Raw genomic sequence first — 18,057 nt, forward strand, 5'->3', positions numbered from 1 at the left:
CCACCCTAAGACATAAGTTCTAAGGTCTCAGTATAGTTACAACGGATGCCCCACCCTTCAAACCGAAACGCATTACTGCTTCACGGCAGAAATAAGCAGGGTGATGGTACCTACCCACGCGGACTCTCAAGAGGTCCTACCACCAGTCTGCCCCTTCCAACATTACATGACGATCACGTTCACTCTGTCAAGAGTGACCGATTGAGAAGAAGAAGAAGATATCGATAGTGATAACGCAACTCCATTTTATCTACTGAATTTTAGGTCCTTTCTTTGTTCAAACTTAAACTGTCCCATTCCGCAGAGCTGAACGGCCAAGTGACCCCTGAGATAGTGATCTCTGAGAGCCAGTACAGCACGGGCGAGGAGAGCAGCTACTCCACGGAGAGCTGGTCGTCGTGGTGGTCCAGCCTCGACCCGCTGGAGCTGGGCCCGCTGTCCGAGCTGACGCAGCTGCGGCTGCTCGACAAGTGCCCCGTGTCCCTCTACCGGTTAGTGTTTGTGGAGCAGCGTTGCAGTATTGAATCGTGCGGCAACTGTGTTTAGACATGCATACAAAATACAAATACATACAAAATGCCGGTGGTAGGACCTCTTATGAGTCCGCACGGGTAGGTATCACCACCCCGCCTATTTTGTCTGTGAATTAACCTACAGACACAGCCCAGTGAGTTTCTCGCCGGATCTTCTCAGTGAGTCGCGTTTCCGATCCGGTAGTAGATTCTGCGAGGCACTGCTCTTGTTAGGTCCAGTGTTAGCAAAACTCCCGGTTTGAACCCCGTGAGCTCAATTACTAGTTCGGTGAATCTAGAATAACCCTGGAGGTTACTAAAATAGATAGGTAGGAATTTTTTTTTATTGAAAGTTTACAACATAATATTTAGTTAATTTTTGTTTTCGATATCCGTTGCGTAATGTATACTGGAGACCATAGAGGTCCCCCCGCGCTCCCCTAGAGGCAGTGACGGACCCCCTCCTGATGTTGCAGGGAGCATCACCGCGAAATCCTGAAGACGCAGGGAGTTCGTCGCAGCATGATGTTCATATACAAGATGAAGAACAACTTGCTGCACAAAGTACACTTGACCCTGGAGAAGCCTGACGTGAGTCATCAGTCCGCACGTACTGATTTAGATGAGGGGCCAAATTCATATTTGTATGTACATTGAAATGAAAGCTTGTGTTACAGTGTTAGAGCTGTTATTCGTAAAGCAACTAGTGTTCGCGACATAATCTTAATTTTAACATTAGCACTCACACGTTTACTGGTAGGACCTCTTGTGAGTCCGCGCGGGTAGGTACCACCGCCCTGCTTATTTCTGCCGTGAAGCAGTAATGCGTTTTGATTTGAAGGGTGGGGCAACCGTTGTAACTATATTGAGATCTTAGAACTGATACCTCAAGGTGGGTGGCGGCATTTATGTTGTAGATATCTATGGGCTTCGGTAACCACTTAACACCAGGTGGGTCATAAGCTCGTCCACCAACCTAATCATTAAAAAAACAAAAAAAAACTTGTTTTATTATTGCCATGTATTTTTTTGTAAATGACTGTCAGACGAAATAATAATTATGGTACATAACTTTAGTCTTTGCTTTAAGATTTTGAATGTCATTTTTTGACATTGACGTTTGACAGGCCACCACGGACACGTTCGCGGAGCACGAGCCCGTCGAGGTGTTTGAAGACTCGAAGAACGAAGACAAGTCGGAATCGATGCAGGACGAGAACGACAAGAGAAACTACGAACTCAGAAGGTAACGTCTGCAGAACAAGAATATTAACTACAGTAGAAGCTTCTTACTGGCGCTTCCTTCATTCGCGTTTTAACTATTCGAGGATTAAAAAATCCGACTTAATTCGTATATTCGCGGCTAAAAATTTATTTATTCACAAATCTAATTAGTACATTCATAATAATAATAGGTATCCAACCCAGTATTCTTTCTAAATGCTGTCAAATAGACTAATAAAAAGTAAAATAGATCTTATTACAACTTTGCCTTAAGTATATTGTTAAATGTTATCGCCGAGGATTTTGACATAAGCCGCCTTCGCTGCGATCGGTGCTTTTGAGAATGTAAGGAAACAGAATGAAAGCAACCTTATTACTGAGTGAATAAAGTATATTTTTAAATGTTGCTGTTCCGTTCTATGGTGAAAGCAGCTTCGCGTATATTATTGTTTCATCTTTTACATTCGTTACAAAAATTGTGATCGAGTAACATATTTTTAAGAAGCAAATTGTTAATGCGACTGCTGCGTATCAGTCTGAATTGAAGGATCTCAGAAGGATGAATCTCAGAAGGAATATTACAAAATTCTTCAATGGCAAACGGTCGAACCGGTGAAAACCGGTGAAGTCGTCGTGGCCCAGAATAAGACGTTCAGTGCATTCGTACATAACGATGCACCGGTGTTCGAATCCCGCAGGCGGGTACCAATTTTTCGACCATTGCCTAAGATAATTAAAATTTTCCAAAACTTCTAATATTTTTTTTTTTTAATATTTTTTTTTTGTCACCTAGAAAAATATCCCCTATAATCCCATATAAATTACCATTCCGTATTCGCGGCATATTTATGGAACATATACCTGGCGAATAAAGAGCTTTTATTGTATATCAAGTGACTCGGGTTGTGAAGGTCCCTCTGTCTGCTATACGCGGCTCCAGTTTCAGGTCTCACAGTGGTCGACCACAGCAAGTACCAATAAATAAGTCGGTTTTTGTGAACAGATACGGCTGGTGGTCCGAAGAGACGTCAGCGATGCGCCTGCCTTCCTACCGAGGACACTTCCTGCTGCTGTCCAGCATCTGTCTCGAAGCCGTACACGACTACCTCTCCTTCAGGCTCGAGGCTCGACCGGACCGGCCCTCTTGTCTCACCGTTAAACAGGTACTATAAAATGGTTACTCCACTCCTCTGAGTATAGCTAACATGTAAAATGCAGTAGCATGTACATGGTGGGATAACAGATGGGGTTTTTTTATTGCTTAGATGGGTGGACGAGCTCACAGCACACCCGGTGTTAAGTAGTTACTCGAGCCCATAGACATCTCCAACGTAAATGCGCCACCCACCACACACACACACATTAATTTTTTGTTATACATAATAATATATAAGTGTAATCGGCTGTATTTTTGGTCAGAACTTTTATGGAATCCTTAAGGATTTCATTCAACACGTGGCCTCATATAAAAAGATGAAATTTAACGCTCGTTATACAAATATATAAATACATAATCGTCTTCTCGCATTAAAACTGTATAATCTCAAAACTTACTAATTTTACAGGAGAGTGTTTAAAAGCTTTAACATGTGATATTTTAAATATTAATCAACTTTGCAAAATTTTTATTTTATTTTTTACCAGTTACATTATCTGTCTTTTAAAGTAAGATAATATTATGTATTAATTTTGTTAATAGTAGTCAAAACATAGGTACACTAAAAAAAAAACAAAAATTAAAACTAAACTACGCTCTTTTGACAGTATTTATGAGAAAAATACTGGTGATACCAAATGATTCTGCATATTAACTCGTAAACTAATTTCGAATATTTTTGGAAATTGTACACTTTTAATGCGAAAAAACGATATGTTAAACAAACGGCATTATATTGAACAATGACGTCACCGGTCACTGCCCACACCTCGGCTCCAATGCGTATTGGCTGCGAGCCCCCGCGCAAAACACTTCAACAAAACATAATAAATGATGAGGACACGTTACCTTTTTCTGTTCCCAGCTCATCCACGAGCTGAAGGAGGGTCTGGACATAGCTTCCGAGATGCGCTTTGACTTCGTGCGCAACGTGCGCGCGGCGCTCGCCGGCAGGAGCCCCGGGACAGCGGCAACTCAGCTACGTCTGATGACCAACACGTACGACGACACCGTGAGGGATGTGCTCAAGGTACGCAAAACACAAAACTTATTTGATCGATTATAGGCTTAGATCTGCGCACGAGGTCGGGTTACTGAGCACCTGGATTACGTAACTTGGCCTTCTTGTTTGTTAAGGTACGTTTTAGACTTTTAGGGTCTTTTAAAAAATAGATTTGTTCTTAGTATCTGCAGCTTCGTCATTTCCAAAGTCCACTAGACATTCCAGCGCTTTAGTATATAGATCGAAGAGAAAAATCATCATTATAACTTCAGTGCGCCGCGTAGGGCACCGGTGACTTATGTGGCGGTCAACGTGTTAAGGCAGATTTATATTGAGTCAGTAACTGACGTCAGTGCACTAGTCAATGCTGACCGGGCATTGTCATCGTGTAAATTGATTTCAAAATAGTACAGTACTGTCGCATCAGTACTGACTTCAATATTCCCGCTTCATATTTTTCGGCAGAAATAGGCAGGGCGGTGGTACCTACCCGTGCGGACTCACAAGAGGTCCTACCACCAGTGATTACGCAAATTATAATTTTGCGGATTTGATTTTTATTACACGATGTTATTCCTTCACCGTGGAAGTCAATCTTGAATATTTGTTAAGTACGTAAGTAAGTAAGTATTTCATTAGAAAAATTGGTACCCGCCACCGAGATTCGAACACTGGTGCATCGCTAGATACGAATGCACCGGACGTCTTATCCTTTGGGCCACGACGACTTCACCGGTTCGACCGTTTTACCTCAAGTAACCACGTGTGTCTAAACTCGGCTTTTCCCAAAGTGGGCGATAACGCCCCCTTGTGGGCGCTGCAGGCTTAAAGGGGGCGGTAAGAGATCCAGAAAAAAATAGAGGCTTGTGTAGAGGCTTGGGAGGCGATCCGTAATTTCATCTGGGAGGACTCTTAAACCTCTTAGTGGTTTTTAAGTAGGCGAAAAAAGTGGGGCGCTAAAAAATAATTTATTCTCAAAGTAGGCAGTAAACAAAATAAGATTGGGAACCTCTGCTCTAAACGGATGAATACTCGTTGCTAACTTACTTGATATCTAAAGCTTCAAATTGGTGACGGCTATTCCAGTGACGACTGGTACGGCAATAGACCGATGTCTCAATAAATAAAAAACGCTAGAAAACTCAACTGACCCACGGGTATCGATATTTTGTTTCAGCAATACCTGTCGTACCTGACACTGATGTCGGAGACGGAGCACATGTCCCGCGCGGGGCTGCAGGCCGAGTGGGAGTACACGGCGCGGCTCGCCCGCCGCATCCACTGCGCCTCGCAGCTGGCGCCGCTCGCCTTCTCGTTAGTACTGTCCTACTGTCCGCCCCGCCCCGCCCCTCCCCTCCCCACGCGCGGGGCTGCAGGCCGAGTGGGAGTACACGGCGCGGCTCGCCCGCCGCATCCACTGCGCCTCGCAGCTGGCGCCGCTCGCCTTCTCGTTAGTACTGTCCTACTGTCCGCCCCGCCCCGCCCCTCCCCTCCCCACGCGCGGGGCTGCAGGCCGAGTGGGAGTACACGGCGCGGCTCGCCCGCCGCATCCACTGCGCCTCGCAGCTGGCGCCGCTCGCCTTCTCGTTAGTACTGTCCTACTGTCCGCCCCGCCCCGCCCCTCCCCTCCCCACGCGCGGGGCTGCAGGCCGAGTGGGAGTACACGGCGCGGCTCGCCCGCCGCATCCACTGCGCCTCGCAGCTGGCGCCGCTCGCCTTCTCGTTAGTACTGTCCTACTGTCCGCCCCGCCCCGCCCCTCCCCTCCCCACGCGCGGGGCTGCAGGCCGAGTGGGAGTACACGGCGCGGCTCGCCCGCCGCATCCACTGCGCCTCGCAGCTGGCGCCGCTCGCCTTCTCGTTAGTACTGTCCTACTGTCCGCCCCGCCCCGCCCCTCCCCTCCCCACGCGCGGGGCTGCAGGCCGAGTGGGAGTACACGGCGCGGCTCGCCCGCCGCATCCACTGCGCCTCGCAGCTGGCGCCGCTCGCCTTCTCGTTAGTACTGTCCTACTGTCCGCCCCGCCCCGCCCCTCCCCTCCCCACGCGCGGGGCTGCAGGCCGAGTGGGAGTACACGGCGCGGCTCGCCCGCCGCATCCACTGCGCCTCGCAGCTGGCGCCGCTCGCCTTCTCGTTAGTACTGTCCTACTGTCCGCCCCGCCCCGCCCCTCCCCTCCCCACGCGCGGGGCTGCAGGCCGAGTGGGAGTACACGGCGCGGCTCGCCCGCCGCATCCACTGCGCCTCGCAGCTGGCGCCGCTCGCCTTCTCGTTAGTACTGTCCTACTGTCCGCCCCGCCCCGCCCCTCCCCTCCCCACGCGCGGGGCTGCAGGCCGAGTGGGAGTACACGGCGCGGCTCGCCCGCCGCATCCACTGCGCCTCGCAGCTGGCGCCGCTCGCCTTCTCGTTAGTACTGTCCTACTGTCCGCCCCGCCCCGCCCCTCCCCTCCCCACGCGCGGGGCTGCAGGCCGAGTGGGAGTACACGGCGCGGCTCGCCCGCCGCATCCACTGCGCCTCGCAGCTGGCGCCGCTCGCCTTCTCGTTAGTACTGTCCTACTGTCCGCCCCGCCCCGCCCCTCCCCTCCCCACGCGCGGGGCTGCAGGCCGAGTGGGAGTACACGGCGCGGCTCGCCCGCCGCATCCACTGCGCCTCGCAGCTGGCGCCGCTCGCCTTCTCGTTAGTACTGTCCTACTGCCTCCTCCCCTCCCCTCCCCCCCACACTGATGTCGCTGGTAAGCTGCTGATACGCCATCCTATTTTCAGCTTCAGTACAACACGCCTGCGAAATATATCGTCACTTAATTAGCGAATGTATATGGCCCTTTGCTGCCTTCCCTCAGAATGACGCATCGAGATCCTTCAAGTCGTTAGCGATCACGGCACAAAATAAATAAAAGTTTTTTTTTTTTTCAGTGAAATAGCTTGCAACCAGTTGAATAGGCTGTTGAAAAGCTTCGAAGATAACTTTCAACAGCTAATTCAGTCCGCGCATGCTGACATCGAAACTAACAGGTACATCTTTTTTAATAACCCTAACACTATCTCAGTTACTGTAACACTGTGTAAACAGGTAATTCCATATAACAGGTAAAACCATTGACGGTTCGGGCGAGCAGCTCATTGGTTATAGTTTTATCATACTAATCAATCCCGCTTTCGCCCTTAAGATTTCTCTCAGATAATGACGACATTGTGTAATAAAAGTGTTATAATTTGCGTAATTACTGGTGGTAGGACCTGTTGTGAGTCCGCGCGGGTAGGTACCACCACCCCGCCTATTTCTGCCGTGAAGCAGTAATGCGTTTCGGTTTGAAGGGTGGGGCAGCCGTTGTAACTATACTGAGACCTTACAACTTATATCTCAAGGTGGGTGGTGCATTTACGTTGTAGATGTCTATGGGCTCCAGTAACCACTTAACACCAGGTGGGCTGTGAGCTCGTCCACCCATATAAGCAATAAAAAAAAAAAAAAAGTATTATATTTGTTCGATCCGAACCCAGCCCCCTCGTGGCAGTCTAGGGCTCCGGAAACCAGCACAAGGGGCCCGTCGTCGTCGATGTCGCGATCCGCGATGCCGTATATATTGTCTTAATAAAGTATTGGCTTATCACTCACCAGAACCGATGACCGCGTCGAATTATGTCGTATCACTTAGGATAGGAGGCTTCAGGGTGAGGAAGTTGTTTAGCAAAATATGGTATGACGAAAACCGTAGCAAGAACGGCACGCGTATATATATTTCATCCGAGAAGAAGTGACATCTGCCACGATTTGACAGATATGTCAAATCGCGACCAGTGTTGCCGTGGTAAAAACTCAAAAACCCACAGATTGGTTTCGAACAATATTTGTCAAATAGGAATCTGTGATGAATTCTCTGCTGATAAAAAGTGTTTCCAAACTGGTTTCCATTTTACACTTTTATTCGATTTTAATCTATATTAAAAATACATATTGTGAACAGTTGCTTGATTGAGAAGAGATATAGGTCTACCAGAATCTGATGGCAAAAAGGGAAAAAAGAAATTGACGCTAACAATATTGGGGAAATTGGAGTAAAACGTTTTGATACTTTTTTCTTATAGTGGCAATGATCAAGGATAATTTTGATGATCAAGGATAATTTTTGAAAATCTTACTTTGGCGAATGTGGGGTTCGAAATTTAGATGAAAACTCCAATTACTCTGTTCATGAATTTATTAATTAATTATAAGCTATCAGAACTTGAAAATTGTTCCAAATACTGCACATCCATAAAAAAGTCTTCATCGGAAGAGGAAGACGAGGAAGGCGCAGTATTTTTGCCACCTTTCCTCTTTTTACCGGGCGAGTACGCCCGGTAAAAAGTGTATTTGATTTTAGTAAAATACACCTCTGTTAGATCTGCCTTCAGCAACAATTCGCCTTATGGTAGTTTGTAAAAATGTTTATTAGAAACACCTGAAATAAACCAAAGTTAAGTATACATAATACACACGAAAATGCAATAAACCTAAGTATCAAGACGTGTCATTCCTACTAACCAGTCAACGCTTGCACATGGATCAATATCGATGATTGTGTTTGTTCTGCACCTTGTTCATCGAGTATTCTTTGATAAACATTGACAATAATATTTCTTGCTTGCGATCGAAGAGGTTTCTTCGACATTTTCACCACTTTTTAAGTAAAATTGAAGCCAAACCAAAAACAATTCGTCGAAATTTCAGTTTTGACAGATCATTTTTTTTGTTGCTATATGAAAATCGCAATTTTTTTCCCTTTTTAGTGCCATCAGATTCTGGTAGACCTATAATGCTGATTTCTTATCACAACTAAATGAAAGCGCCCGCATCTCCCTTATTTATGGAAAGATCTCAGTGTCGTTATTACCAGTTAGGTTTTTAAAGGATTTTATGACCTGGTAACTAAGACCTTTAAGCCATGTCTTATTTAATTTATATTCTTATTTTTATGAAAAATGATAGTATGAAATGAAATGAAATGAACATAATTAATTTGAGACGTTAATCAACTGGGATGAAATTAAATGAAATGAGATGAGATGATATGGGATGAAATATAATCTCAGTAAAATGGTGGTCATTTACTGAGATTTTTTCAGTGGACTTTTTGGAGGATCCCGAGAAGTTACGTCCAGCGGCTTTGTTTCATTTTCCCACATTTGTGCACTTTCACAGAAATTAAATACTTAATAAACCACCGTTATTACAGATTTAAACCTGAAGAATCACTAAAAAGACAAAAATAAAACAAATTACACAACTTCACTCCTCGCGTTCCCGCCAAAAAGTCTCTTACCAGTTAGAATGTGTCTGGTTGTTCCAGACACGCGGTGTACGCCGTGTGCCGGCTCGCGCAGAGCATGTATACGTGCGAGCGGGAGCGCACGCTGCAGGCGGCGCAGTGGGCGCGTGCGCTCAGCGCCCGGCTGCAGCGCGCGCCGCCGCCCGCCTACATGCCGCAGCGCGCCCTCATCTTCGTGAGTGTGTGGGGGGGAGGGAGAACATATTTTATTGCACACCAAAACACTATTAAATTTTTTTTTTAAAACAGTCAACATACAGATACATTTGTAAAATAATCATAATTCTCCTGCCCTTCTCCCAGTCACCTGGGATCAGCACATGTTTTCTCCTTCAATACTCCACGACAACGTCGTACAAATAGAAATTAACCTTATAATTTATTTTATAGACCTTTGAAAGAGCTAAAGTCTATACTAGGTCAAAGATCTGTATTACTGATCTCCAGGCTCCTTCCTTCTTAGGATAGATTAGTTTAGGTTAAGACGTTAACAGATGTCGCGGACTACTTGTGTTGAGAGATCATTAGGTGTTATAATTTCAGTAGGACATTATGCGGTCAATAAGTGGCTTTATCGCTAAAAGCGGATCCCTTCTAGACAATTGTTTAATTTACAAAAAATCTGGAAAAGATAAAGTTACACCATACAGATCGACGACAAGTGACCTCATTCTCCAACTCTGCTTTTAACTCCACAGGAGAGCCTCATGAAAATACGAGACTTCATAGTGAAAAACGTCGAGTACATACTGGAGCAGAGCAAGACGACACCGGACGACCTCACCAAGGAGATGCACGAGAACGTGGTGGCCAGGATCAGGGAGCTCCTGCTGCAGATATTCAAATTAGGATTCGAAGTGAGCGCCCCTACGTTACTCGCACCGACACACCTAACGCCCCCCGCATTCGGCTGTAAACTCCTTTGTTGCCAATCGAGAAAATAAATACTAACTCCCGCAAAAATATATGTTATAAAATCACACTCTATATTGCAATTAGCTGCGAACTTCAAGGAGGTCTGCGCGAACATTGAACTTTGTACCTAATGGCAAGTGAATAAAGTCGACAGTGGCGTGGCCGTGTCGACTCACATTATATCAATAATGAGAACTAATTATTTAACATTTTAATACAATTCCTTCTAAGATATTTAAATATAATACTGCGTAAATTTCTACATACCCATCGTGTAGATATAAAGAAAATTAAAGAAGAAAACAGCGTCCGATCTTAGGCCGTGACGTAAAATGAAATAAAGTAACAATGGTGAAGAGAATAATGTATTAACTGCCATTAGTACGTACACGTGTGAGCATGAATGTTAATTTAATTACATGTGATCGATATTACGGTTCCGACCAAAACAACCGTCAGCTCCGCACGCAGCCGAGCGTGTTGAGTGCCGACCCCCCGCACCCCGGCGGCTGTGGGGCCCGCGCCCCCCGGCCGCCGCATTGACAGTGAATGTCGATCAACAGTTCCACAAAGAGCTATACAAATTTGCTTGCGCGGCGCCGGTGGTGCGCGCCGAGCGACGACCCCGCCCCTCGTCCCTGCAGCCGCGCCCCCCGCCCCGCCCGCCCGCACGCCTGCGCCGCCCCGACACCATCCTAGTGCACGACTTCGACCGTATGGTAAACTGCCCACACCGGTCCGCCTCCACCGGGCGCGCCAACCCTTAGTGTCGTGTGCTTGCTGTTGGTGTCAGGGCAAAGTTTCAATATAATCTGTGAGTTGTGTTCTCTGTGGGGTGTGGTTTTCGCTTCATTCAAGATGCGTGATTGGCTATTTAATAGTTTTCTCCGACAAATTCCATATGATCTTAACCAGGAATCCCTATACTGTTTTGGGCGAGAGACCACTCTTCCAAATTAAACTAAGCCTCAAATTACTTTTAAAAATCTATTTTTTTTCCTATTGATTTGTTTTCCCTACCTATTTACTGGTAGTCTAAGAGGCTATTGCAGCTACGCCCAGACCGGGCCTATTTATACAAAGTACTATTCACCAGGTGAAACTAGAAAGGCCTCCGGGCCACTAGTAAACTTTCAATCATAAAAAAAACTTATCAAATTAAAAACTTTGTGATTGGTTAAGTGACACTTGACATTATATTCTCATCGACAATTTATATAATAAATCCGATAAATATAAGTAAAAGTACAACAATAATAATTCCTACTACAATATTAGTCAATCTTCTAACAAGCAGGTACACGTAACACAACTTATACCGTGTCTCGAATGTTTCAAATAAGAACTTGTGTTTAATTTAATCACTAGGGGTCTATTTTTAAAACCTCGTCGACCCCCAAAAGCGATATAGACCACATTTAGAATAAATTTGGGAATTCTTGATCGAAGCCAACCATTTTGGTTTTAGGGTAATAGGTAAGTCCTTTTTGTCTGTCTTTGGTCGTTTTCCCTGTCTATGTTTGAGCTTTACGGTTTCTATGTGTGTGCTTGCTTCAAATGTGTTTTTATCCATATTAAAGTTTGCAAGACAATAATGTCGCCGACCGGACAGTAGGTAAGAGATCAGTTCTTAAAGTGGATCCGGTCATACAATTGTACGTCCCCACGGACGACATCGCGTTTGCTGATGTCCGTTCGATGCGTACGAAAGCTTAAAGTAGTTTTCGGTTGCAGTAATTCGGTCTTGCGCTGCGAAATGGGACTGCAATTTTGTTGGTTTTGGCTCTTTTCATTGTTTTCGTTTCAGAGGGGAAAGTTGTTACAAATTACGTGCGTACCAAATTGGATATTTCACTGTAGTGGGAATATTTTGTTTAGTCGTTTTTTTTAAGGGATTTTATGACCTGGTAACTAAAACCTTTAGGTCATGTCTTATTTTAATTTACATTCTTATTTTTGTGAAAAATGATAACATGGAGTGAAATGAAATGAAATGGGATGAATATAATCTCAGTAAAATTGTGGTCATTTACTGAGACTTTTTCAGTGGACTTTTTGTAGGATCCCGAGATGTTACGTTCAGCGGCTTTATTTTATTTTCGCACATATGTGCACGTTCACAGATATTAAATAGGTAATAAACCATCGTTATTACACATTTAAACCTGAAGAAACACTAAATAGACAAAATAAAACAAATCACACAACTTTACTCCTCGCGTTCCCGCCAAAAAGTCCTTGTTCAGTCGAATATTGAGTATATACATAGATTATAAACGCCACAGATCCACAAGGAGTTGCACCGCTTCGCGAATGACTCGACGCGGCTATCGTTGCCCCCCCGCCGGTCGGTGGGCGGCGCGCCCTCCCGGTACCGGAGGAGGGTGCTCAGGACCGACAGCGTCTTGGAGGACGGAGAAGCCAGCGTTTTTGATGACAGACTCTTTGACAACCAGTTCGGGGAGAATCAGGTAGTTCATTGAAGCTGCCACATTAGGTATTCACTGAGTAACAATCACTACATAGTATAAAACAAAGTCGCTTTCTCTGTCCCTATATCCCTATGTATGCTTAAATCTTTAAAACTATGCAACGGATTTTGATGCGGTTTTTTTAATAGATAGAATGATTGAAGAGGAAAGTTTATATGTATAATAACATCCATTAAATAGTGCAGAAATCAATAATAAATTACAGTTTCCGAAGCGAAGCTAAAGCGGGTCACTAGTTAATAAATATTTTGCAAACAATATATCCAACACTTTAAGAGTTTTAGAATAATTTAGCATCAACTAATTATTAATAGACTCAAACGAGCATCGAACTACTACTATCCGGTGAGCGAGCGTCAGATCCTCCGGTGGAGGCTGCGGAGGGAGGAGGAGGAGAGGCGGTCGTCGAAGGGGAGGAGGTGGAGCGGAGGTGGGCGGGGCGGGTGGCGCGCGCCGTCATACAGTTCGCGACCTGCTGGATGCAGTTCGTGCTGGAGCGCTGCGACCGCGGCAGAGGCACCAGACCTAGGTATTCGAACTCCTCATTGTCGTTTCCAACTAAATAAACAATACTGGTAGTAGGACCTCTTGTGAGTCCGCACGGGTAGGTACCACCACCCTGCATATTTCTGCCGTGAAGCAGTAATGCGTTTCGGTTTGAAGGGTGGGGCAGGCGTTGTAACTATACTTGAGACCTTAGAACTTATGTCTCAAGGTGGGTGGCGTATTTACGTTGTAGATGTCTATGGGCTCCAGTAACCACTTAACACCAGCTGGGCTGTGAGCTCGTCCACCCACCAAAGCAATAAAAAAAAAATACACTGTTGATGACTTCACGTCTGAGCCAAGTGTGATCCTGCGCCGCCGACACCAACAACTGAACTGATCAAAGCACCGTTGTGTAGCCGCGTTTGTATGAGTGCTGGGGGGAGCTGCAGGAGGAACGGGGGGGTCGCACGGGATTGTGCAGCTCCGTGAGCTATCACAACAAACTTGGTACCGTGGACATAGATACCGTTTGTATGAGTGCTGGGGGGAGCTGCAGGAGGAACGGGGGGGTCGCACGGGATTGTGCAGCTCCGTGAGCTATCACAACAAACTTGGTACCGTGGACATAGATACCGTTTGTATGAGTGCTGGGGGGAGCTGCAGGAGGAACGGGGGGGTCGCACGGGATTGTGCAGCTCCGTGAGCTATCACAACAAACTTGGTACCGTGGACATAGATACCGTTTGTATGAGTGCTGGGGGGAGCTGCAGGGGGAACGGGGGGGTCGCACGGGATTGTGCAGCTCCGTGAGCTATCACAACAAACTTGGTACCGTGGACATAGAGACCGTTTGTATGAGTGCTGGGGGAGCTGCAGGGGAAACGGGGGGGTCGCACGGGATTGTGCAGCTCCGTGAGCTATCACAACAAACTTGGTACCGTGGACATAGATACCGTTTGTATGAGTGCTGGGGGGAGCTGCAGGGGGAACGGGGGGGTCGCACGGGATTGTGCAGCTCCGTGAGCTATCACAACAAACTTGGTACCGTGGACATAGATACCGTTTGTATGAGTGCTGGGGGGAGATGCAGGGGGAACGGGGGGGTCGCACGGGATTGTGCAGCTCCGTGAGCTATCACAACAAACTTGGTACCGTGGACATAGAGACCGTTTGTATGAGTGCTGGGGGAGCTGCAGGGGGAACGGGGGGGTCGCACGGGATTGTGCAGCTCCGTGAGCTATCACAACAAACTTGGTACCGTGGACATAAAGACCGTTTGTATGAGTGCTGGGGGCGCTGCAGGGGGAACGGGGGGGTCGCACGGGATTGTGCAGCTCCGTGAGCTATCACAACAAATTTGGTATCGTGGACATAGAGACGTAGACACCGTTGCGGTATTCATTGTAATGGGGTCCTAGTGCGGGCTGGCGACGCGCAAGTCGGTAGCAGCTGGAGGTAGCCAGGGCTGTTGATTCTCCTCAGTGAGTCGACCGGACTGCTACCGTGTCGGATTCTCGTAGTAATTGGAGTCTCCTTTCCACAGATGGGCGAGTCAAGGGCTCGAGTTTCTGATGTTAGCCTGTGATCCTTGCAACACTCAATATTTGACTGATGAAGAATTTGAGGTTATTGTCAAAAAACATTTAATTCTGCTTTGATATCTAGCCGTAAGCATTCGCATGTTTTTATCTTACTAGATGGGTGAACCAGCTCACTACTCACCTGCTATGTAGTTACCGGAGCCCATTAGCATCAAAAATGTAAATGTCGCTCAGTTTGAGACCAGAGTTGTACAGTACAACGACTAGGAGAGTACAACGACTGCCCCATCATTCAAACCGAAACGCATTACTGCTTCACAGCAGAAATGAGCGGTGGTACCTACCCGTGCGGACTCACAAGAGGTCCTACTACTCAGTTTTCACGAGGGTTGGATTGTTATTACACGATGAATGGTGGGAGACTCCCCCTTGGGCCACAGGGACACTACATCAGGCCCGTTCTGTGTCGCGCAGGAGCTGAAGCAGCGCATGGACAGCTGCATCTCGCACGTGATCGGGTCCCGCAGCGCGCGCACGCCCGACCCCGCGCCCCTCGCCTCGCCGCGCCCCCGCGCCCGCCTGCACGTACGCACCCTCACTACCCCCTCCCAACAACTAATCTGGTCACTTCAAGATCCAAAATTACACGTTACTAATATTTTGTACATTGTATCTAATTTGGGGAGTTTGTACGAAGGGATTCCCTGAATTCTGATCACGCAGGAGCCAGTCACCGTCGACGCCCTAGACACGTCCTTACGGATCCATCAGATCGAATAACTCTTGCATTAGACGCCTTAAGCTCTAACGCTAGGAGCAAGTTTAGGAATCCCGGTAACCGTACTCGTCGAGTTCGGCAAAGAGTTCGACGTGCAACCTAACTTAAACATCAGCCCGCTTAGTTTCTCGCGGGATCTTCTCAGTGGGTCGCGTTTCCGATCCGGTGGTAGATTCTGCGAAGCACGGCTCTTGCTAGGGCCAGTGTTAGCAAATTCTCTTAGGTTGAGCTTATGAGCTCACCTAGTCGTCCGCGCGTAGCTGAAATAGCCCCTTAGGCTACCAGCGAATAAGTAAGGAAAAAAAAACTGCACTGGTGCACTTTCATAAATGGTAAAAAGTTAATAGCACTGAATTAAAAACACCAAAAAGTCCCCCTTTTTCTGTTTATGTTATATGCTGCAATAAACATTATGCATTGCGACATATTTTATAATTAATACAAGCATCAGGGTTAAGAGTGAACCTTGTCTATACATGTGGGCGTAGAGTCCACTGTCCAACGCGTCGCTGCACAAGGACGTGCCCTCCCCGCCCTCCCCGCCCTCCCCGCCCAGCGAGCCGGAGCCGCTGCTGAGCTTCCCGGGCGCAGAGAACACGCGTGAGTACGCTCAGACACGAACATATATGTCGTGGGTAACGACTTCACTAATATTAAGACATTGTTTTGATTAAATGATAAAATGTTGTTTTGATAAATATCACAAAAATGTAGGGTAGACGCCGTAACGCCAGAGTATAAAATGGCGTATATATAATACTAATGGCGAATATAAAATACGTGGACAGAGTCGTCTCAGTCTGTCAGTCAGTATCAGTCAGTCAGTCCGTCAGTCGGTCAGTTGAAACGAAACTGTCGGTTTACCCTTTTATTTATTTATTTAACCACAATCAAAATCACATATAAACATGCAAAAAGTGAACAGAGAAGAGAAATTTAAGTTAAAAAAAACAAAAGCAACATTGTGAAAATTATTTGTTTAGAGTTTCAATAATTATTATTCAACAGATTTTATTGACTTTTATTGCAATAAAGATGACTTCAACCGAATACGAATGATGACGGAACTGCCGCTCAGCCATCCCCGGCGCCGTCATATATTTGTTTACCTTTAAAAAACTGAATAGTTTGTTCCAGTACACAGCAGAAGAGTAACCGAAGCGATATCTCGAGTGGAGTTCGCGAGGGAGCAGAGACTGCGCGAGTCCAAGAGCGTGGGCAGGGTGCTGGAGGCCGCCGTCACCAGCTACGAGCCCAAGCTGAGGCAGCTCACGTTCAAGTGGCAGCGCGGCCTCAAGATCGGCGCCGGCTCGTTCGGCAAGGTACTGTGGTCCGCACGAGAGCACGTGGAGTGCGGTAGAGTGCGGTAGAGTGCGGTAGAGTGCGGTAGAGTGACGGAGTGTGGTGCGCAGGTGTACACGGTGGTGAACACGGAGAGCGGGCAGCTGCTGGCCATGAAGGAGCTGAGCGTGGGCGCGGGCGACCGGCGCGGGCTGCAGCGCGCCGCCAACGAGCTGCGCGTGCTGGAGGGCGTGGCGCACCCGCACCTCGTGCGCTACTACGGCTGCGAGCTGCACCGGGTGCGCGCACACCACACACCCAAACCTTTGTACCGTTGTCCGGATGATAGGGCCATGTTTTAAAATTACTGGTAGTAGGACCTCTTGTGAGTCCGCACGGGTAGGTACCACCACCCTGCACATTTCTGCCGTGAAGCAGTAATACGTTTCGGTTTGAAGGGTGGGGTAGCCGTTGTAACTAATACTTGAGACCTTAGAACTTATATCTCAAGGTGGGTGGCGCATTTACGTTGTAGATGTCTGTGGGCTCCAGTAACCACTTAATACCAGGTGGGCTGTGAGCTCGTCCACCTACCTAAGCAATAAAAAAAAACTTTATTATACTACTAAACGCGATCCTGTACAATACGACCGACGTAATTTGGCGAGTCTGAATATAGCCGCAGGTCAACTTTCGCGCATGTACACTCGTAAAAAAAAGTGTTATTGACATTCATTTTTTTTAAATCAAAATTAAAACTTCCATATACAGAGTCCAAGTACAAATAAAATGAATATCAAAACACTATGAAACAGAAAGCTATAAAAATAACGTAATAAATTAAAGAGAAATAATAAAAAAATAAATTAAGACTGAAAACTAAAAATAACGTAATTAAATTAATTCGAAAGTAAGCCCGAACACTGCCTTCAGTTGCGATCCGCTGTACTGTGCGTTGCGATACACCAGCTGCGTTAGCAACTCTTAAAAAACTGTCAAAATATTTTACGCCTTCTTCTTTTTCTTTTTTAAAAAAACTGCATTAGATCAAAAATTATTTTTCCCGCCTGGCGATTTAAAACACTATTATGCTTTGGTGACATCTTTGTTGACGAATAATATAAATGCCAAGGGACACTTAATACTAAAACAAATTAAAAACTAAACAAAAACAGTATAATAATAACAAATCAATAAAAAGTTTCGTAGCCGCCCGTACTCAAGACAGAGATAGCGACACGAACACGACACTAATGCTAACGTGTGAGTGAGACACATTACCGCGTGCCGAGAATTACCGAATATGCACGAATTTATACAATGTCAAGAAAAAGGGATGTCCAATATGCGTGTTTGAGG

At 46.4% G+C, this 18,057-nt stretch overlaps 1 protein-coding gene across 1 annotated transcript in view; it reads left to right on the forward strand.

Moving 5' to 3' along the window:
• The window catches only part of Mekk1 (mitogen-activated protein kinase kinase kinase 4), a 40,773-nt gene that overhangs the window by 17,294 nt on the left and 5,422 nt on the right, over window positions 1-18,057 (forward strand). The window contains exons 14-30 of the mRNA XM_089728243.1: window positions 305-491; window positions 989-1,103; window positions 1,640-1,758; window positions 2,740-2,899; window positions 3,758-3,922; window positions 5,073-5,209; window positions 6,807-6,905; window positions 9,224-9,377; window positions 9,901-10,059; window positions 10,681-10,836; window positions 12,403-12,588; window positions 12,924-13,138; window positions 14,642-14,723; window positions 15,114-15,224; window positions 15,906-16,017; window positions 16,555-16,739; window positions 16,830-16,997. Coding sequence (XP_089584369.1) covers window positions 305-491; window positions 989-1,103; window positions 1,640-1,758; window positions 2,740-2,899; window positions 3,758-3,922; window positions 5,073-5,209; window positions 6,807-6,905; window positions 9,224-9,377; window positions 9,901-10,059; window positions 10,681-10,836; window positions 12,403-12,588; window positions 12,924-13,138; window positions 14,642-14,723; window positions 15,114-15,224; window positions 15,906-16,017; window positions 16,555-16,739; window positions 16,830-16,997 — 2,510 coding nt within the window. The remainder of the gene's footprint in view (window positions 1-304; window positions 492-988; window positions 1,104-1,639; window positions 1,759-2,739; window positions 2,900-3,757; window positions 3,923-5,072; window positions 5,210-6,806; window positions 6,906-9,223; window positions 9,378-9,900; window positions 10,060-10,680; window positions 10,837-12,402; window positions 12,589-12,923; window positions 13,139-14,641; window positions 14,724-15,113; window positions 15,225-15,905; window positions 16,018-16,554; window positions 16,740-16,829; window positions 16,998-18,057) is intronic.

This window comes from Bombyx mandarina, chromosome 06 (assembly GCF_030267445.1).
Source record: "Bombyx mandarina strain Sakado chromosome 06, ASM3026744v2".
NCBI lineage: Eukaryota > Metazoa > Arthropoda > Insecta > Lepidoptera > Bombycidae > Bombyx > Bombyx mandarina.